This window comes from Semicossyphus pulcher, unplaced genomic scaffold, assembly GCF_022749685.1.
Source record: "Semicossyphus pulcher isolate SPU_LCO1_2020_fin unplaced genomic scaffold, fSemPul1.0.p SCAF_6, whole genome shotgun sequence".
In the NCBI taxonomy this organism is placed as follows: Eukaryota; Metazoa; Chordata; class Actinopteri; order Labriformes; family Labridae; genus Semicossyphus; species Semicossyphus pulcher.
This window is the reverse complement of record NW_027211737.1, coordinates 1,916,806-1,940,091: the sequence shown is the minus strand read 5'-3', so window position 1 is coordinate 1,940,091 and position 23,286 is coordinate 1,916,806. Positions and strand designations below refer to the sequence as shown.

The window sequence follows — 23,286 nt, the reverse complement described above, 5'->3', positions numbered from 1 at the left end:
GTTATGTTCGAGGAGAACTGAGATGAGTGCGGAATTCATATGTGGTGGAAAGTTGGATGATTTATTATTATAAAGGTTACTATAGAAAGTTTGAAATGTTGTAGATATATCATTTTGGGTATACACAGTTGCTCCTTCTGAGTTTTTATGGTTTGTATAATTGTTTTTTCCTGTCGACGCTTGATGTTACAAGATGGCTCCTACTTGCAACAAATAAGGAAGTCAACAAACTAGTCATCTTTTCAAAAGATTTATTTGGCCAACACTGTAACTAACAAAACCAGAACAAACATGTAATGTCTGTACTATCAGTAATGTCAAAAGTGTATGGTTGAGTGTATCATGATGTGTGTGTAAAATATGTGTTTGTTGTCCTTCCTCAGATCATCCACTTGTTTTTGATTGAACTCCAGGCTTTCTTTAATGTCCAGGATGTCTTGCCATATAAAACCCAGTGTTTGCAGTTTCTCGTTAAGTGAATGCAGGGGCTTCTTCTCTTCCGTCACTGCAGTGGTGGTGGACATAAACAAGTTGTCTGTGTCTGTGGATGAACAGCAGGTTTTCCTTTTTTTATCCTCTGGTGCATTCTTGTCCGCATCAGCCATTCTAACAACTACTTTGTAGCGGTTGTCAATAAAGTGCTCAAGTTGTCCTATGTGGACAGAGGTTGGATCTCTTGGGCAGGCCAGTGTGGTGATCTTCACACAGTCAGTCATTGCACCCCCCTCAGTCAGTCCTATTAGAAAATGTTTAAATAAAAGGTAAGATCAAACATTGACAAGACAGAAGAATTCTAGGAATTCTAAAAACCAAACATATACTGTTGCATTGTTCTGACTGGACGATTGTTATATTTTACTATATTTTGTATTCTGTATCTTAAATGTGTTATTTTTGTTTTTAGCTGTATAAAGCTCTTTAAATTGCTCTATGCATGATTGGTGCTTTATAAATAAACTTGCCTTGCCTTGCCTAAACAGGAGACGTGGTATTGGCCAGGAGAGGTGGGTGCTGATGCTGTGGTGATGACTGGAGTTCGTTGCTCTGGTACTGAGATGTCTCTTTCTCACTGCTTACACCACGGAGCCTATCTCAGCTGCCCAAAAGGAGGGGGACGCAACGCTGCTGGAGTCTCCTGCTCTGAGAGTAAAGCACCCTTATTTTTTATGTTATTGATGGTTAATGCTTAGGATAGGTAACTGTGGGGAAATGTGTCCAGAGATGATGTGATGTTGCACCAGTATATGTCTGTAGCCCCTTCAAGATTCTGATCCTGCTATTTTCATTCAAGTGACTGACAAGGAAAGTAATGGATATTAACACTTTATTGTTCTTTGACTATAATCTTCATTATTACATTTTTTAATTTAAATTATATTCTCAAATAACAGTAAAAAAGTTTTGACTGACTTTTGTTTCAACAAATCTTTAATAATAATAGTTTTTCTGCCTCTGGAGAAGCTTTGCCTTGGAGGAAGGTTCTCTAAACTGAAGTTCCAATATCTCTAGAGGGCTTTGCAGCTTAAAACAGAAGCCACTCATTTACTTGACATGCGTCAGAGCTTTTCTGGTGTTTTTGGCAAATGAGAGAGATGTTTTTCCACATTTCTAAATATATTTTTTCTCCGTCTGCTTCCCTGTGGTTCCACTGCTTTGATCGACCTGTCCACAGCGGCTCCTGACCTGGTGTTGAACCCGCAGGTGGTGGAGCAGACCACCTACATGGAGGACAGGCCCATGTTCATGCTGCAGTGTGCATACGAGGAAAATTGTCTGTCCTCCACCTCCAGCCAGGTGCCAGCTAACTCCTACCGCCGCCTACTGCGCTTTTCATCTCAGATCCACAACAATGGCCAGTCTGACTTCCGCCCTAAAGCTGGCAGACACTCCTGGGTGTGGCACGACTGTCACAGGTAAGTGTCACAGAAGACATAACTCTGATTCTAGAAATCACAAACAGTCATTTTGTTTATAGATAACCTTCAAAGATTTTGAAGTGTGAGCTTATTGAGGTGACACATTGTTTTTTATTTATTTATTCATTATTTATTTTTTTGTTATTTAATTCATGATAACACATAGTTGAAGGACACATTTAATGGTTCGATAACATTTAAAATGAAAGGATATACTTATTGATGGAAAAAGCGATAACTCAGTCTACATCATGTCTAGTTTCTGCAGCATTTTTCATTTCCATAAGTTCGGCTGCCCTGTAATTGATTCTACAAGCTTAAGCTTTCAAAACACAGTCTATAGTGCTACAAAAAGTCCCACATGTTTGTGGTTCCTGTGTTGAATGTGGGGAACAGTTAACTTTTGGCAGCTTTACACAGCTACTAGCTTCCATTCATTAGCCCACCTTTGCATAAGTGTATCAGCTAGTTGCTGCTATTTAAAAGTAATGTTGTGGATTACAGCTGCCAATTTGTAATTTTCTTTCATTAGCGCATTTGCTTAGCAGAGACTTGAGCTATTGTAGAGTGATCTTTTGAACTTTTGTGCTGTATCCTGACTAGGTTTTAAAACTACTTTCTGTGTGTCTGTGTGTGTGTGTGTGTGTGTGTGTGTGTGTGTAGGCATTATCACAGCATGGAGGTGTTTACGCTCTATGACCTGTTCAGCCTCAATGGAACAAAAGTGGCAGAAGGACACAAAGCCAGTTTTTGCTTGGAGGACTCAGAGTGTGATGAAGGTGAAACCTGAACAGTGTCCTCCTTCAAGATGAGAATAAACTTTTGCTTCTCGGAAAAGTGACAGAAATGTCATCTTTCACAGTCAGAAATGAGCTACTAACGCTGCCTATATGTTTAATGTGGAAGTGGTAACTTGTAGTGATGAACCCACGAAAATGTATCATCTGAGTTTGCAGTTTACCTGAGATCTGAGGAGCTTTTAGGCATCTTTCAGCGGATTGTTGTGGTATTAACACATACATATACATATGCATTTGCAAACTGTTGACCGAGTCAGCAGTGTTGACTCATTCATTAGTGTTTATGAATGGTTAAAAGACTTTATCTCCAAGATTTCTCATTTTAATTTGTTTTCTTCCAGGTATTGAAAAGAGGTATGAATGTGCCAACTTTGGAGAGCAGGGTATCACTGTGGGCTGCTGGGATACCTACAGGCATGACATTGACTGCCAGTGGATTGACATAACTGAAATAAAACCCGGAGATTATATTTTTCAGGTTATGTGTCCCTTGATGGGTCTATCATTTTCTTTTGAATGAAGAAAGTAATAACTACAAACTGCCAGACTGTGTTGTTTTTTAATGTATGCCTAACGTTTTTATTTTGTCCCTGCCACAGATAATAATTAATCCAAACTATGAAGTGCCTGAGTCAGACTACACCAATAACATCCTAAAATGCAGATGTCGATATGATGGCCATCGTGTATGGATGTACAGCTGCCATAATGGTAAGAACTCCCAATTATTTGGAGGCATACCTTTCACATCTACTGTCCTTTTAATTTGAATAACAGCTGAAGAGTTAAGGCTCATTATTCTGTTACACTTTATGCCACTTCAAACAAAACTATTTTTTGTAAATGTGCCGGTGCAAAACATTGATGGTCTATCTTAAGATTTTGATAAGTTGTAAGAAAAATAAAGCTGGTAAGGCAACTTTGGATGAGCCAGGAAGAGTAAGCTAGCTTTTGAGAGAATCCAACCAAAACAATCACAATCACGCAAAAGTCCACGAGAAGGCATGTGGGAGAGAAGATCAACACATTATTTCCAACCCTATTTCTCCCTAAACTATTGTACAGACTTAATACAGATCCCATACATTCATCACCAGAGCATTTGATTTAATTGCTGTGGGGATGTAAAGAGAATTTAGACAAATGTAACCAAAATTGCGTTTAAAATGAATAGCCAACCCAAGTTTATTTTAAAAGAATGATTCTTGATTAATGGAACTACACTGTTACTTTTATAGCTGACATTGCTAAGAAATGAACACTACTGAGAAAATGAAGACAGGGTAAAATTATTGCCAAAAATGGAGCAACGCCTGCCACTTAGTTCAAGCAGGCAACTCGAGCTGCACGGACATCACTCTTGATTGCATCATTCTCCAATCACTTCCTCCCAATTTGGCAGCCTATTTACGCTGCAAGATTTCTGGTCACTCGCTCTGCTCTGTCATGTAGCCTATAAATGTCCAGCAGCTGAAGTTTAAAAAAGTTTTTTGGGAAGAATTTTAATTTCCTTACTTTGGGAAGTTAATTTAAAGCACAGTTTTGAGTCTTTTGAGCTCGGTCAATACATGACCAGATTTTCAAGTCATGAGAAGTTCTTTGTCTGGAAGCCTGTCTGAAAGCCTGTCTGGAAGCCTGTTGGAAACAATCGCTTATTCTGTGCCTTGGCTTTTAAAGAGACTTTTTAAGACTATCATGTTACAATAAGCGTCAGGACATCCTTTGAAGAGAAATTGCTGTGAATTTTGCCTATTCAGAAGTAAAAAAACATACACAATTTATTTCTTATATATTTGAGAGTTTTTGTCACACATTTGATAGTTTTCTCAGAAATGTCATGTTTTTTTTAGACTACTTTCTCTTTTTTTTTACCTATCCCGATCAGCTGTTTTTTGAAACGTATAAATGAGTGAAATTAAAATGTAAAACCTGAGACACAAACTTTTCAGACACAAACCTATATGTCTAAAAAAAGGCTCTAGAGGGCATGAGCTCCTCTAGAGTCTAGCATGCCCTCTTCAGGGGAGCTAATTCGAACCTTGAAATTAACCAGTGAGTTTTGGTGCCTAAACTGCATTTTGGTTAGCTTTTAGCTAAAACAATGAGCAACGGGGAGTTTTGGATTAAAGATCCTGTGTTTTACCCATTTGTTGTTGTTCCTTTTTCTTGGGTTCACATAATCAACAATGCTAAAAAAAATTGCAAGATATCCACCAATGAAAAGATACCATCTAGGCACAAACAGTTCAAAGAATTTCTTGCTTCAGATTCAGCTTTCATACTTAATGTCGTTGTGTGCACAGTTTTCCCATACAGTAAGGAGTTATGACCCCATATTTGGCGGCACCAACTTTTACCTCCAATAAAATAGTTTAGATGATTTTGATTTATTTACAAATGTTTGTTAATGTTGTTTAATATTGTTAATAAAGTTTCAAAAAGGTTATCAAAGCGACTACAGCACAGGACAAAATCAATACACAGTAAAAATAATTAATAGAAGAAAGAAAGGAATATATCTAAATATAAACATATCTGAAAAGTAAACCTACTTGAGTAAATATAAAATATAAAACTAACATATATCTTAAATATAAACAAACATTACAGGGAGGTAGAGTTGTTAATGTACCATACAGTCTTCACAGTTGTACATGTATAATTACAGTGTATAGGTTATTAATGTGCAGACACAGTGATTCAAGGTGTTCATGTGCTGTTACAGTGCCATTACAGCATACAGAGAAGCATGTTGTGATGACTTTAACTTTAGAGGCTGCATACTGTCTTACAGGTAGTTGAACTGTCAGGTAGTGTAATGCTTATTTCTTGATTATTATACAGTGAAAGTTCATTAACACATTAAAATCATGGAGTCACTTCAATTCATATCACATATATATATAACAGGAGGTCATTTGAAAACTTTAGTAAAGACTTAATGCTGTGATGAAGACTTTGAAATGTGGATGAAAGCTCTGGAAAAACGAGTGTAAGGATTATTTTATATAAAGTATTGTTTCCATTATTCCATTGTATTGTTCAGTTAATTCTTCTATGTTTAGATATTTATATTATGATCATACAAGACAATATAATATGTACTTTCTTGGTCTTTTTTATGCTACTTGATGATGATGAGTCAGATACCTTAGGGCAGAAGTCCTGCATCGGTGGATTAAAACTGTTGGTATTAGGTGTAAATCAAGGATGGCTGTACATAGTAATTCTGTCTGTATCTGCTAGGTGGCTCATTAAGCAGTGAAACTGAACAGATGTTCCCAGGCCTTGTCAACAACCAGGTGGCCCACAGGTAAAGACAAAGCGACCTAGAGGAATGGAGTGACCAGGCGCCCCACCTGAAGCCCACCAACTCTCATCTATGCCCTGGTCAAACCATCTTTGCATTATCCCCTCCTAATATATCCAGCTGCTTATTTTGACCCTCCACCCTCCTTTTCCCGCCAGGAGAAAGAATATTTGAACTCCACTTCCTGTACAAACAGAGGCAGTTACAGCCATAACAACACTCCTGACCTCCCTGGCTTGGTTTGGTAATAGATGTAGCATTCCTCCACTTTCAAATAGTTTGTTAGAGCTATTACACACTGAAGTCCACTTACAGTAAGGATCAGTTACTCAGGCAAACTGAGCATGTCTTTTGCATGTCAGTTATTTAAGCTAAAGCCACAAGTATCAAATCCTCATGGAGGAGTTCATACACATCAAGGTGTGGCACAAAGAAATCCTTAAAGAGCTGATTGCATCTTTCAGTCATCAGAGTATTCCATCAAGCGCTTTAAGGTGCCCAACAGTAATGATACATAACTGGAGACTACCTTCGTTGTGATTGTTCTTGAAAGTACATAGACATGACTTTAGGTTTTGCTGTGCGTTTGAATTTAGTATATTTTAAATACGAGTTGCACTAAAATCCTATGTAGGAGTTTGTTTTAAAGTGAGTTAAAAGCAATATTAATTGGTGGAGAATCTTATGTTATTTGAGTTCATTTCTGCTTACAGATTTACCTATAATGTGTATTATCAAAGAGGTTTTAGTTTCAACCAGCACTGTTATATAGCTTTAAGCTGGGCAAAATAAACAAAACAGCTAAAAAAGAAATATGTATCTAAATGTGGGTTATGTTTTCAATTTGGTAAAGGTCCGACAGCTTTTTCAAACTGTTTTTCAAACTCATTTTCAGCTCCCATACTTTAAATGTTCTAGTATTTTTAGTTTTTGGGCAAGACTCATCATGTTGTTGCCAATGTCTCAGTATATGGAGAACGTTTATGCAACTTCAAATGATTTCACTGGATACTTCCAAGAAGGCAATTTTGGTTGATAAGTGGATTCACTTATGGGGGCAAAGATAAAGTTTGACCTGTGAATTTATGTCATGGCAGTGCTGACCTCTGAAGGAATGGAGAGCTAGGGTTCAAATGAAGAAGGTTATCATAACTTTGTTTGCTATAATTCACCACTGACCTTTATTTACCTCATGTATGGGAATATTACCTACTCCAGCAGTGTCAAACTTTTGAAAATATAAATTGATTTTCTGGCAAGGAAGAGTTTGAAAACTGACCAATAACAACCTTGTTAGCTCAGAGAGCATTTTTCCTTTCTTCACTAATCTGATTTTACTTAATTATTTGGTGTAAAATTGTGAACAGGGTGGAGCAGACTTTTTATTGTACTCTTTATAATAATTACATAGACTCAACAAGCAGAAACCTTGAGCATAGCCAGACTTTAGGTCAATGGCCATCTGCCATAGAGAGAGAGAGAGGTTCACAACAACTATCCACAGGAACTTGCAAGATGAGAAAGCACAAACTCTGGAGAAAACATAAAGTTAAAATAAAGGTTTATGAGACATGAATGTGTACAGATAGAGAGGGAGAGGGGAGCTACGTGCATTAAGTCCTCCGACAAGCTAAGCCTATGGCAGCCTAACCAGGGTCTGGTCAGAGGCAAGCCTTAACAGCCCTGACTATGAGCTCTTTCAAAAGTTTAAGCTTACTCTGAAAAAAATAGAAGGGTTTCTGCCTACCAGACCCAAACTAGTTTCCACAGGAGAGGAGCCTGATGATTAAAACCTCTGCCTTCCATACTTCTTTGAGACAATAGGTACTTCAAGTAAACCTGTATTCTGCAAGCACAATGTTCTACTGTGGAAAAAAGGAACTATGAGTTCCATATAAGATATTGTGGTGCCTGGCTATTAATGCTTTGAAGTGAAAAATAATTATTCTATATTCTATTCTAGATTTAACAGGGTAGTTTGCAGGGCAAATACCTATTTTTTCACCTCTGGGGATCAATGAAGAATTATCTTATTAGCTGGTCAGCTGTGGCTCATTCTACAGCTCAAAAACATACCAACACAACTGCCATCAAATTGCTGTCTGGCTTGGCTTGTCAGATACAGTTACCAGTTATCGGAGCATTTTCTTTGCCTGTTTGTTTTGGGTTTAGCTCAGTGGGTAGAGCAGGTGCCCCATGTACAATGACTATAGTCTTCAACACAGCGGCTGCAGGTTCAACTCCCGTCCTTGGCTCTTTGCTGCATGTCATCACCCAACCATTTCTCCCAATATTTCCTGTCTCTCTTCAGCTGTCTTGTAAATAAAGGCAATATGGGCCAAAAAAATTATCTTGGAGAAAAAAAGGATGTTTGCTTTGGGTGTCTGTTCTGCTGTTAGCTCAGCATTTCTGATGTCTTCCATAGAGTTTTTCACTCGGAATCATAAAAATGCACTAAACTCTCTAACCGACCAATGCCGCCGCCCCGCCCCCCGATATCCCTCTGGTTGAGGCACAGATACCATGCTTTCTTAATTGAGGGAGCACATTTAAAAGCAATTTCCCTGTTTAGACAGACAGAGTTGCACGTAGGATGTCTTCTACTCCTATAGTTTTCAAAAGATAAACAAAACACATGAACAACTTACTGTTATTAAAGTTTTTCTTACAGTTTTACTATTTTAAAAAATACAATTATCTGTATGTGAATCCTTTTTTATTTTACTGTTTATAATGGTGCTATCAAACTGGTCCTCTGTTTTCTGAGGGTTTAGTACATGTTGAAAAGCTATTATGTATACTAACAGTATACTTGAACTGACAAAAAAACCAATGTGCTCTGTGTTTTAAGCTTAAATAAAGGTCTGAGTAACGGAGCAACCAAATCTTTTCTGTTAAGTGTTGTCATTATTGTACTTTGGTTTACAAGAACTGTAGTTCACATTTGCTAATAGCTGATATTTTATTTGATGTTGACATTTGATATGTTTACATCAAATGTCTGACATATTTCCCTAAAATATATGTGTAGGAAATGATATAAAAACTGCAGTTAATTCAACATTTGACACTGAAAATTATACAGATAACACGAACTAAAATAACTACATAGGTAATGAATAAAATGCACTTCAGCTCACTTCACAGCTATCAGCTGGAGTCTTTGAAACACAGCCTTTGTGCTAAAAGATGCTCATTCTTATTGTAGTGTAATTCCAAGAACGTTTCCCTTTTTGCCATACCGAGGTAGGAGAAACAATCATTTAATCTGTAGCAGCATTTACAATACAGAAGATGGGATTTTTAACCATTCCCTGTGTTGACTTCCTCGAGATAGCAGAAAAATCATATAGGGGTCATGAGGTGGTTGTAAATAAACATTGACCTCCCATAGTAATTTTTAAATAAGATGTAGGAATTATTATTTTAAAAGCTAGCAATTTGTCATGTCTTTATTAGTGTTCTTCTTTACTGAAACTCTCTCTTATGTGTACATAAGTGCTTTCATATTTACATTTATGGCAGAATGCAATGCACTAGGATAAGGTGTATGTTGTAGTCATAATGATCCAAAAAATGTGAATGCAACGTGTACTCAACCTTATCTTGGCTACAAAGCAGACGAGGAGAACAGGCCATGGGCACAGGTGGCAACAGAAATGTTACCTCCCATGAAACAGGGAACACAAGTTACAAATTAAAGTAAGATCAAAGTTATTCTTATTTACATTTAATAAGATTTGAATTAACGTCAAATGAGCAAACAAGCTAACAGATCATTTGAAATGAATAGAGAAATGCTGCTAATAATGCTCGGTCCAGTTTTAATTAGGCATTAAAAACAAGAAAAAAAGGCTTCATAATATGAACTATTGTTTGGTGATTTTTGGCAGTAGACCTGCCCAGCTGTAATTCGAATCCCTGTTTTCCTGGTTACATCTAGAGCGAGCAGGCAAAAGATGTAAAGTGTGTGCCAAGTTGAATATAACAAACTATTTGCTGAGATGGGTAGAAATAAGGAATTCTTTAGTCCTCTTGTGAATAAAAGAATCTGTAAAATGTTGCTAACATCTCTTAATTGGACCAACACTATTCTGTTAAAATGTAATCACTACCCACATCAGTAAAGACTGTACATGGAAGTGTATGAATTGAGACAGCTTTAGACAAATCAAATCAAATCATCACTTCATCACTTTCATCAATTGTCATTGAGCCGATGAACCATGCAGCCTTCTGATCCAAAATTTTGATGTAACCTGAAAATTCAGTAGAAAAAAAAAAGAAGTTATAATTTGAATATTTTTCCATGTTTTATTAATTCAACTGTTGTGGCATAGTATGTACTATGTCTATTACAATATTACTACAGCATTCCACATGTTGAAGTGTGATTGGACCTCACAGTCAACCCAAATTGTTACCGAATTTTCTTGCCTTGAATGGTTTGGTTTCTCCTCTCTGTCCTGATAACTTTCTCTCCTCCCTCCACTCCACCTGCGCTGGGACTCTGGACTCTATTGCCCCTTTTAGGCAAAAATCTGCCAAGCCAAGAACGGATCCCTGGTTGAATGACACCACCTGCGCCATCAGGCAACGTTGCAGGCAGGCTGAACGCAGATGGAAGAAGGACAAACTACATGTGTTTCTGGAAATGTTAAGGAACTCCCTTGCTGATTATCAGAGGGCTGTACGAGAAGCAAAAACTCAGTACCTCTCTAATATTATTTCTAGCAGCAGTCACTGTCCCAGGGTGTTATTTCATACAATTAATGCTGTTGTCAACCCATGCACTTCTGCTGTGACTGATGTCTCAACCGCCACTTGTGAGAATTTTCTTCGTTATTTTGTCGACAAAGTGGATTCTGTCAGACAAGACACCAGTAAGAGTTTTAATATGAGTTTTAATAAGGATTTGCTTGTTGCCCCAACTCATTCTGCTGTGTTTAAACAGTTTGAGTTGGTTTCTCTCTCATCTCTCGGTGACGTAGTGAAATCTTTAAAACCTACAAATTGCCCATTGGATATTGTCCCTGCCAAAGTGCTGAAATTGTTTTTTAATACTGTGGGGCCTAGTCTTCTGGTTCTTATTAACACCTGCCTTAGATTAGGAGCCGTCCCAGCTGACTTTAAACATGCCGTGGTCAGGCCCCTTCTTAAGAAGCCTAATCTTGACCCCTCAGTGCTATCAAATTTTAGACCTGTTTCTCATCTGTCCTTTCTTTCTAAGGTTTTAGAAAAGGTTGTTTTTATACAATTACAGTCCTATCTGGAAAACAACTCTGTTCTAGAGAAGTTTCAGTCTGGGTTTAGGTCTCGTCGCAGCACTGAGTCTGCACTGCTAAAGGTGCACAACGATATTGCGCTGTCTGTGGATGCCAAGTGCCCTGTTGTCCTAGTGCTGCTTGACCTCATGGCAGCCTTTGACACGGTGGTCCATTCAGTCCTCCTGGCACGCTTGAACAATTATGTTGGCATCCACGGGTTGGTGATTTGTCCTCTTCCAGTGCTCCTCTCTCCTGTGGGATCCCACAAGGTTTTATTCTTGGCCCTATTCTCTTTTCATTATATATGTTGCCACTTGGGTCAATTATAGCTAGGCATCTTTCTTTTCATTGTTATGCAGATAATCTACATATCTATCTGCCAGTGAAGCCTAACAGTGACAGTGCACAAAGTTCTTTGTTTGCCTGTATTGCTGATATTAAGCAGTGGTTGGCCCAAAATTTTCTTCATTTAAACGATGATAAGACGGAATGTATTGTGTTTGGGGATACTGTGACAGCTGGCTTTGGCACCTTGTTTTCCAAGCTCAGTCCAATCGTCAGAAATCTGGGAGTGGTTTTCGACAGACAACTTAAGTTTAACAGACAAATCGACAATGTTGTCAGGACTAGTTTTTCCCAGCTACGTCTCCTAGCCAAAGTTAAAATGTTTTTAAGCCGTCACGACCTTGAGAAAGCCATCCATGCTCTAATCAGTTCAAGATTAGACTACTGCAATGCACTTTATGTTGGCATCTCCCAGTCTTCTCTTAGTCGCCTTCAACTTGTGCAAAACGCTGCTGCTCGTCTCTTAACCAACACTAACAGACGAGAGCACATCACTCCTGTTCTTAACTCCCTTCATTGGCTTCCTGTCCATTATAGAATTGATTTTAAACTTTTAATGTTTGTCTTTAAAGCTCTTAATGGCCTTGCTCCATCTTATTTATCTGAGCTTTTAACCGTTCATGAGCCTGGTAGAGCTTTGAGGTGGTCTAACCAACTTCTGTTGGAAGTGCCCAGGTCAAAATACAAACACTGGGGTGACCAAGCCTTTTCTGTTGCTGCTCACAGGCTCTGGAATAAACTCCCCGCTGAAATGCGTCTTATTTCTGACCTGGGCCTCTTCAAATCTACACTGAAAACCTATTTATTTAGGATGGCTTTTAATACCCAGTAGTGTGGTGACACTTTTACTGTTATTTCTATTTTATTTTATTGTATTGTATTTTATTCTATTTTATTGATTTTATTGTTTTTATTGTTTTTTTATTGTTTTTATCTATTCCTTTTTATTTACTATCTATTGTAAAGCACTTTGGTCCACCGAAAGGGTTGTTGTAAAGGACTGTATAAATAAAGAACATTTACATTTACAGAACATTTACCGAAGGCATAGCCATCAGTGTAGGAATGTATGTGTGATTTGGGTTACTGATGGAGAACCCAGTCTGTCACTTTGTATGGTAGTCTCTATCATCAGTGTATGAATGTGTGATGTATCTGGGTGATTGGGTGAATGCTGACATGTAGTGTAAGGTGCTTTGAGCAGTTGGAAGGCGAGAAAAGCGCTTGATAAATGCATTTACTCTAGAATAGTTGCATTTATGCATTCATTCTTTGGACCAGAATACTGTCCATATTAGGGGACACCGATTCCCAAAAATACCTTAAGAAAATCTATTTATTTCAAACCTACTATGCATTATTTTGATTAAACAATGTTAAATGCACTTCAGATCCCCAAACTGTCATTAAAGACAATACAACAAACGAACAGGAGCCTAAAATGGTACAGCACTGACCTCTTGTGGCCAGAAACTACCAATATATTTTTTGAGGAATTAATGAGTCCAACACCATACCTTGAGGCAATTCTTGTTATATGTGTACAAATATAAGGTATTTCACTCAGAGCTGTCTTGCTATGTGTATATTCACAATCATTAGGTTTAAAACAAAGACAATAAACCAAACAAGCAACAGTAAACTATAAATGTGAACTATTCATCCATTCCCAAAAGCAAGTCTATTCCAGTAAGCATGCTTTGTGGAATAGACTGAAGTATCCTGGGGTTACAGACAAATATACATTTGCAATCACTGTTTAAGGTTGTATATAGAGTTTCTATTCCACCCAACCTTTATGTGCGGGCACAGGAAGTTCCACACAGGCATACAGAGTAACTACATCTGTGTCAAATCTGCCTCACCAAAACAAAAGGAGCGGTACGTCCACATACCAAGCAATCATCTGTTTCCCCATCCATCCCAGCCACAGACAGATCTTATTTCAAAGACCACTGGAAAGGGATGGTTGTTTACAATAAAGCTGAATTATGTCTTTTCTGCCAGCATACATCCAATAAACCATAGAGCTAATGAATTACAGTTGTCCTAAGTACAGTAATTTACAACTGAGGCAATAAGCTTCCCCCAAATCTTCATGTGGTCTTTAAATTATGGCTTCTTTCTCTCAGTAGAGTATACTAGCTGTGGATGTTGGAATGAAGCCAGGGACTTCTCTTTCAGGGCAATATGTTTGGCTGCAGCAAACAAGGAGCTGAATTACACACAGGTCTTCCTGTGAAGGGACAAGACCCAATGCTGTTGCCTCGACTGGATGGGCCGAACATGGGATAGAAGGAGATGCAGGATAGAGACAGGCAAAGAGAGCAACAACAACAACATATGTCCTTGTTACAACAACAACAACAGACACATACTTATGGTTACAATGCCAATAATAGTGGTAGACTAGGGTGAAGATTGGCTAAATAAATAAATAAATAAATAAATTAGCGAGAGAAGCAGAGTAATGATAAAGGCTGAGGTAATCGTAATTGTAACAGTTGAAGTCAACAGGTCTACTATTAGCATTAGCAGCAACAATAATGATACTATGGGGAAGGCTGATGTTAGTAGTTGTTGCAGTCGAGCAGGTCCACAGCAGCAGGTGGTCTGCAGCAACGATCCCCAGGAACCTTCAAGACAAGGGAGCACAAGAACTCCCGGGAAGATATGTGGTTAGTAATGTTAATGGGACCAGAAAATACAGAGTTAATGAGCTGCATTAATATGACAGATAGAGATAGAGAGAGAGAGAGAGTCAGAGAGAGAGGAAGAGAGAGAGAGAGAGAGAGAGAGTCAGAGAGTCAGAGAGAGAGAGCGAGAGAGAGAGAAGCTTGGTGTGTCAGATCCCCCGGCAGTCTAAACCTGTAGCAGCATAACTATGGGCTAGTCCAAGCCTGAGCCAGCCCTGACTATAAGCTTTATCAAAGAGGAAAGTTTTAAGTCTACTCTTAAAAGAAGAGAGGGTGTCTGCCTCCCGGACCTTGACTGGTAGATTGTTCCAGAGGAGGGGGGCCTGGTAATTGAAGGCTCTACCTCCAACACTACTCTTAGAGACTTTAGGTACCACAAGCAGGCCTGCATCCTGGGAGCGCAATGTTCTAGAGGGGTAATATGGCACTATGAGCTCTTTAAGATATGATGGTGCCTGACCATTAAGAGCTTTGTAAGTAAGAGGAAGGATTTTAAATTCTATTGTAGATTTTACAGGAAGCCAGTGCAGAGAGGCTAATACAGGAGAGATGTGATCTCTCTTCCTAGTTCTTGTCAGCACACATGCTGCAGCATTTTGTACCAGCTGCAGAGTTTTTAGTGACTTATTAGGGCAGCCTGATAGTAACGAGTTACAATAATCCAACCTGGAAGTAACGAATGCATGGACTAGTTTTTCTGCATCGTTTTTTTTTTTTTTTCCAAATTTCTTTATTCAATTTCTGCAGACAATACAAAGAAGTACACCAGTTTCACATTATGTCCGAGTGTCTGCATTGGAGTGAAAGAAAACCCCAACATGAATCCCACTATCCCTCCCGACAACCCAAGTCAGATGTAGTCACAATAAACAACTAAACAACAAATATTACAATAAGGAAGAAAAATAAATAAATAAATAAATGAGTAAAATTAAAATTAAAAATTAAAATAAATAAATAAATAAGATGGGGGGGGGGGGGTGTTCCTCTCTCTTTCCACCTTTTAAGAAGCGTCTTCGGCATCATCAGGAATAATAGTAAGACTATTGCTAATATAAGCCAGCAGTGGGTCCCAAGTTTTATGGAATGCTGTCAAAGATCCCTTCTGTGAAAACCTCAACTTCTCTAACTGTAGACATTGTAACATATCACGTATCCAGCTGTTGTGAGTCGGGGGAGAAACATGTTTCCATTTGAGGAGAATGGTACGCCTGGCCAGCAGGGTGGTAAAGGCCATGACACGTTGTGTAGTAATGGGCAAAGTCTTAGTCGGAGGGAGACCAAAAAGAGCAGTCAGGGGGTTTGGTTCTAAATTTGCGTTGAGAGCCTGTTTGAGGGTTTGGAATATATCGGACCAAAAGTTGGTCAGCTTCGGGCACGTCCAGAACATGTGTGCATGGTCGGCTGGGGACTGTTTACAGCGGTTACAAGCATCACTGTGACTGGGATATATCTTTGCCAATTTAGCACTGGTGAAATGGGCTCTATGAAGCACCTTCCACTGCAATAGACCGTGCCTGGCACATATAGACGAAGAATGGATCAGTTTTAAAATGTCCCTCCATTGGACCTTGGTAATGTCTACCCCCAAATCTTTTTCCCATGCATTTTTAGGTGATACAGTGGGGGCTGGATTCAGAAATGCAATCTTATTGTAAATGATGGATATCAGTCGTTTTTGTTGCAAGTTAAGAGACAGGAGTTGGTCCATTTCAGCTTCAGGGGGGCGGTTTGGGAAGTGTGGGAACTGCTTTTGGATAAAGTGTCTCATTTGAAGGTACCGAAAAAAGTGGCTATTGGGGAAGCTGTATTTCTCTGATAGAGATGCAAAGGACATGAAAACACCTTCATCATATAGGTCATTAAGTGTTCTGAGGCCCTTATCTGACCATACGCGAAAAGTAGGGTCAGAGCAGGAAGGGAGAAATGTATGGTTATTTAAGACTGGAGCAAGAATCGAAGCCCTATGTAAGCCGTGCTGTTTCCTGAACTGGATCCAAATTTTAATTGTATTGGTGACGACCGGATTAGGTGAGACCTTATGGGCACATATGGGGAGCTGTGAGCAAATCATAGAATGCAGAGAACAGGAAGAAGATGATATTTCAGTATGAGCCCAGGGTGGACAGGCGTCTGTACTTCCATCGCGGAGCCAGTATAGAAGTTTGTTAATGTTGCAGGCCCAAAAAAAATGACGAAAATTTGGCAATGCCAGTCCCCCTTCAAGTTTAGAGAGTTGAAGAATATGTTTCTTAATACGGGCGGGTTTATTATGCCAAATGAAAGCATTAAATTGTTGGTCGAGATTAGCAAAAAAGGATTTATTAAGACAAATTGGGATGTGTTGAAAAAGATACAGAAATTTCGGAAGAATAACCATCTTAATAAGATTAACTCGGCCTGCAAGGGACAGGGGGAGGGCAGCCCATCTGGACAAGTCTGACTTGCACTTATCTAATAATGGCTGAAAGTTCTTCAGGAAAAGTTCCCTGAAGGAGCTGGTAATAAACACCCCCAGATACCTGAATCCCTCTTCCGCTATTTTAAAAGGAAATATGGATTGTGGAAGTGACCTCGCCAAATTGTTAACAAAAAATAGCTCGCTTTTCTGAATGTTCAATTTATACCCTGATAGGTGCCCAAACTGATCAAGAATTGACAAAACTGAGGGGAGGGAGGATGTGGGGTTTGAAATAAATAAGAGAAGATCATCAGCATATAAGGAGAGTTTGTGGACTAGACCGAAACGAGTAATGCCTTCAAACTTATCCTGATTCCTAAGCCAAATGGCTAGTGGCTCGATGGCTATATTGAACAACAAGGGTGAGAGTGGACATCCCTGCCGGGTCCCACGTTTGAGAGGGAAGTATGTTGAATGGACGCCGTTAGTATTAACAGAAGCGGATGGGGTTGCATACAGAAGTTTAACCCATGAAATGAAGTGAGAATCAAAGCCAAATTTCTCTAAAATAAAAAATAGAAAGCCCCACTCCACCCGGTCGAATGCTTTCTCTGCGTCAAGCGCCACTATGATTTCAGGAGTATTAGACGCGGGTGAGAATATGATATTCAGCAGCCTTCTGGTGTTGAAGAATGAATGTCTCCCTAATGTGAAGCCTGTCTGGTCCAATGAAATTATTGATGACATCACATTTTGAAGGCGGAGGGCAAGAACCTTAGCCAGAATCTTACAATCTACGTTTAAAAGCGAGACTGGTCTATAGTTACCACAGGAAGTAGGATCCCTGTCTTTCTTCAGAAGCAGTGAAATAGATGCCTCATACAAGGTCGGTGGCAGTCTGCCTTCAGTAAAAGAATCGTTGAACATTCTCACAAGGATGGGGGCTAATAACATCGAGTATGCCTTAAAGAACTCAACTGTAAAACCATCGGGACCAGGAGATTTCCTGTTTTGCATAGAATTGATTGCTTCATGCACCTCTAACAAAGAGATGGGTCTACCCAGTTCTCTGGCGATATTTATGTCAATTTGAGGATATGTTAACCGGTCTAAAAGGTTAGGGGTCGTTGCAGTAATTGGGGCGCATTCAGAGGTATACAGTGTAGAATAGAAATCAGCAAAAGACTTATTGATCACTACTGGATCAGAAGTGTGGCTACCATCAGGTAGCTTAATTTTAGAAATCAATCTAGAAGCGCTAGCTGCGCAGGCCTGCTGTGCCAAGAGTCTCCCTGCCTTATCTCCCTGCTCAAAAAAGCTTTGTTTCGATTGTCGCAGCTGTCTCTCCACTACGCGTGTCATTAACTGGTCATGTTCCGAATGTAGTAGTAGCCGTTTCTTATAGAGGGTGGGGGATGGAGAGGTGGAGTAAGTTTCATCAAGTTTCAGAAGTTCATCTGTAATTTCCACCAGTCTAGCCCGTTCAGCCCTTCTCATTTGGGAAATATAAGATATCGCCTGTCCCCGAATGGTAGCTTTAAGCGCTTCCCACAGAACGCTACTGCTGACCTCAGGGGTGTCGTTAAACTCTATGTAGGAGCGGATTTGAGTCGCAACAAAATCTTTAAACTTATTATCCGACAGTAAGTGCGAACTGAACCTTCATAATGCACATGGAATTGTATCTTGTGGAAAACTAATGTCGACTGTGGTAGGAGCATGGTCAGAAGTGGTTATTGGGTGATACTCGCATGTATTCACGCAGTCTAGGAGATTTTTATCAAGTAGAAAGAAATCAATTCGGGAGAATGTGTGGTGTGGATGGGAAAAAAAAGAGAAAGCTCTACCATGGGGATTTTTAAACCTCCAGGGATCCGAAATGCCCAACTGTGATGCGTACGTATTTACTATGTTCGCTGATTTGGATAATGTGGTTTGTGTAGGGGAAGATCTGTCGAGAATCACATCCTGCACTAGATTGAAGTCCCCACCTATGATAATGCGGTGACTGTCAGCGTTTGGAATTTTTGCAAAAAGCCGCACAAAAAACTGGTCATCGTCCCAGGTGGGTGCATAAACTGAAACTAAGACCACTGGTATACTCTGAAGCGTGCCCGAAACTATGACATAGCGACAGTCAGTATCTAGAATGACATTTGTTGGCTCAAACAGGACCCTTTTATGAATGATGATGGCTGCCCCTCTAACTTTATCTGCAAATTTTGAATGGAATAAATGGCTCATCCACGTCCTCTTAATACGTGGGGTGTCAGATGTTTTGAGAGTTTTGTTCATGCCCTTAGTATTCCAGGAAATTAGACGCACTCCATTACCTGTCTTCACAGCATTAGCCATCTATAGGAACAATAATAACAGCTTAGATTGGCATTGCATGTATTCTGTACTGTGATGGAAGGAGCGAGAGAGTGGGGAAGGAGGGAAAAAAAAAAAAAAAAAAAAGAAGAAATAAAAAGGGGGGGCAAAAACAAAGACAAAACAATGACAACACAATGACAACATTTGTGACCACCCTGAGGGCTACACCCAAAACAAGGAACATCATCTGAGCTCTCCAGCTCACAGCTAAACTAAGCTTCCGGGTTCTCCTCCATTACAGAAACAACAATTGACCCCATAAGTCACAGAGAAAAACTTAAGTAAACAGAAAATCAAGTACTGTGTTCCAGACCAGGTGTGCAAATAGTTTTAAAAAAGTGAACAAAGGCAAATAGGTGACTGCCTAGGACTTACACATCTATTGCTCTATAAAATGTTTGAAATCAGCAGAACATCCTGAATGTGTAACAATAACATCCATTATGAGGTAGAACTAGTTAAACGCTGTAGATACATGTGAAGAAAGTAACAATAAAGGTAGTTATGAGCCAACACAGGGCACCAAGACATCTTAAAGTAGGCAGGCCATGAAAGTATTCCTATACATCAATTAAGATTAACAAAACGCCTGCATGTATGACTTCCATCATGAGTTAGAACGGTTAGGTTGTACTGATGCACTGATAATACATCAGTTTATGAAAAGTGTCAGACTTCAATGAAACCCTACCCTTTGACTAAGTGAGTAACAGAAGGCAAGAATACTTCAGATATCCCAGCAGCAGTGGGAGATGTGAAAAGAGAATTAAAAAAATGTGCAATAACAACCAACTGCAATCTGCATGTAGACAAGCTTCCTGTAGTGAGCACCAGAGTGGATTAAAGAGTATCTGAATTCTCATATTAGTGTAAACGGGAACAAAGAGAGATGAAAAAGGGAATTCAAAAAATATTAGCAAACACCGGATGCTGCGACTACTAATGACGTGGTCTGTAAATTAACTCCAGGTTCGTCCAGGGCTGGTAAAGACACAGTTATACAGTTAGCATCACATTGACTCACGGTTATCCAGTTAGCATAACAATGGCTCATCCGCGATGAGATTAATAGCCGCCCGCGGCCGTCAGGTCTCTTCCATGCGGATGGATGTTATGAAGCCTTTAGCCTCAGAGACCGAAGAGAGTCTCTTCCTACCTCCATCCTTCATCACGATGACAAGCCTGGCACACAGCAAAAATCCCAGTGTATATTGTACTCTATAAGTGTACATTTAACTCCGGTTTCAGTGTTTATATAGGTCCAAGAGTTCGGTGTTCACTGAACACCATCAAAAGTGTAAAACATATACTCCAAATAAAGAGTTACATTTGAACCCTCTGAGAGTGCAATTTTACTCTGTCACTGGTACTTTTAGACACTACTTCAGTGCTTTTTGACACTTGCAGTGTAAACCTAGAACTCCCAGAGAGTAAAATATATACTCTAAGTAAGTAATTTGTAGCACTTTGCAGAGCTGATTATTTAACACTGAGAGTGAGAATGTACTCTATGACTGGTGTACACCCAACACTTTTGAGGTGAATTGTTAACACTTCAGGAATTTATAGTCCACACAAGAGTTTCTTGAACATATAACATCTTTATTCTTATAATAATAATTATTACAATATATTCCAACAAGTATCTTGTCTTGTTATGGAAGTGAACAGTCAACTGTTGTTACAAAGACGTAAAACATCTCTTAAGTTATGGAGCCGTGGTGCAAAAAAAAACCCCAAAAAAACAATTTTTGCAAATATAATTGCCAAGATGAAAAACAAAAAGCGTGCAACCACTTTACACATTTCTTATACAAAAACATGCACAGGCACCACATACTGATCATCTCTGTCAAAACCATACGTTGTCTGCAGATCAAATGGCTTAAACAGGAGCAACTCGTCAACTTTCAGCATGGAAACATTTTCAGAATTTCCCTGTCTGACATGAAAAGAATGAAAATGCTCTGCAAAACTAAGTGTCTCAAAATCTTCTGCTAGAAGAAAATAGTCTCCATTAAATGCAACAATGTCTTTTATCTGACTGAATACTGGGAAATCCTCCTCTATGTTTGAACAAACCAGAAGGCCTGGGCGATACTCTGTCCCAAAACAAGTGATCCAAGATGTCACATCAACTTCACAGTCCAAGTCAACCTGCTGTTCTTCAGCAATTATTTCACCATTTGCCAAGGCATTGAGCTGAACAGTTTTTACTGGACCACAGTCAATACTTTTAAATGGCATTGATTCCCAGTGGTATGCCACAGCCATCTGATGTTTTTTAGCTAATGACTTTGTTATATTTTTGAAATTTTTGATTGTGTTCTTGAAAAACCTATGTTTGGCTTCAAACCTCATGACCCAAACATGAAGAATTGGACCTATTTTTCGAATGGATCTGGGGTAATGAATCATGAAGTGATGTTTGGGAATCATTTTGCGATGTGAATAAAGCTCTTTGAAAAGTTTATGATGTTCAAGAATGAGATGCTTCAGACATACTGTCATGCCATCAGTAATAACAGGAGAAAATATGATGTTGATGATTTGCAGCAGAAGCAGCAAGAGTCTCCAATGTGCATTTCCTTCTTGTACAACATCTCCAAATATCAAGGGCACATTCCGGATCAAGCAAAATGTCTGAATGGCATTGAGACCAATTCCATTTCCAGTCTGCTCTAAGTTGATTCTGGTTGGTCGATTTTTTCTCTCTACAAAGCCATAATTGTATGAATATATCCTGTTACAAATATCTGTCTTGGATATGATGTTGTTGTCTGAGAGGTAACCAAAAAGCAACTTTAGCTCAAATTGCCCAACTCCTTCCAATATGTCGTGCATAATGTCTACAGCATAGTTATCAGAAACATCAAAGTACTGTAGATCATTGAGTAAACATGTTCGCTTCACTCCAAATGTTGATGGCAGTGTAGGATCTGCCTTCAAATCATTGCAATGCTGAGCATGCAGTACTTTGTTGCGTAGTGTTATTCTTGGATCATCTTCACTGAAAACTGTCTGTGAGGTTTGTTTGTCTACCAGACAAAAGCGGCAAAAATAGTTCGAACTGAATGATTCTACATACCCAAGTAGTGAGTGCAATCCCAAATTGTCCCCAGTCACCTGTGCAATTGTTCCACAAATCGGTTCATCAGAGAAAGGAACTTCAACTCCTGTACACTCAAGGACTTTCAGATCATGTACGATGGGTTCTAAGATGAAATTAAATCCATACTTTTTTACATCCTCTGTATGAAAAAGTGCCAAAAGATGAATATTCATAAGCGCTGAGTTTATCTTTGGAGACAGATTTCGTAAAATAAAGTATATACTTCCAATCTTATGGATACCATGTTTGGATCCTAGTGGATTTGCCACTTCAAAATCATCATAGAATATCTGTATTTGGAGAGAGTTTGGTTTTTTAGAGAAGAGGGGGTGATCTTTAAAATAACTCCCATCACAGAAATCTTTATAAAACCCAGTCTTCTCACAAGGCTGCAAAATATGATTTAAAATCTCTCTGTTGTTGAATATAAACTTCAGCGTTTCCAATAGAGGAATGTACACAAATTTGTCTGTCACAGGAACCTGATCGTATGTGCCAGTGGTTCGATTCCTTCTGGTGTCATACCTCACCCCTAGAGCGACCTCAACAGGTTCTACAAGACCCCATTTCTCACTGAAATGTTTTTTCCATTTTGTCTCAGTGTTCAGTTTGCTAAATGGATTTTTAAGGCTTTCGAAATAATCATCAAATTTTGTTCTTATGTCCTCAACATTGGGGAGCAATTTTACAACATCATCTTTCACACTTGAATGTAGTTCCTCTACAAGCTCCTCCATATTTTCAACAACAGTCTTTACGACATTAGTAGCCACACCAGAGCTTTGGAGTTTTGCAATAAGGGATGCACACATTTCTTGGGTATGTTGCCTAGTCTCATTACAGCTTTGAGAATTCACTGGTTGCTCTGAAATTAAAGCTGACATCGTTTGCTGATCAGATACACCAACTGAGGGAGTGACAGGAGTGACAGATTCACTATCAATTTGAACTAGACTTTCAGGACTATGCTTGGAATGGAGATGTTTCCTGAATCCAGAAAAAGTGCAAAATCTCTGACGGCATCCATTCTGATCACACACCAAATGAAACTTCTTGCCGGGAA

General features: G+C 39.1%; 1 protein-coding gene across 2 annotated transcripts in view; it reads left to right on the top strand.

Moving 5' to 3' along the window:
- The window catches only part of loxl2b (lysyl oxidase-like 2b), a 68,778-nt gene extending 59,882 nt beyond the window's left edge, over positions 1 to 8,896 (top strand). For both annotated transcript variants that reach the window (XM_069682604.1, XM_069682603.1), the window contains 6 exons: positions 981 to 1,146; positions 1,673 to 1,913; positions 2,580 to 2,695; positions 3,058 to 3,194; positions 3,316 to 3,427; positions 5,963 to 8,896. In XM_069682604.1, coding sequence (XP_069538705.1) covers positions 981 to 1,146; positions 1,673 to 1,913; positions 2,580 to 2,695; positions 3,058 to 3,194; positions 3,316 to 3,427; positions 5,963 to 6,033 — 843 coding nt within the window. In that variant the 3' untranslated portion in view covers positions 6,034 to 8,896. The remainder of the gene's footprint in view (positions 1 to 980; positions 1,147 to 1,672; positions 1,914 to 2,579; positions 2,696 to 3,057; positions 3,195 to 3,315; positions 3,428 to 5,962) is intronic.
- The last annotated feature ends 14,390 nt before the right edge of the window (positions 8,897 to 23,286 follow it).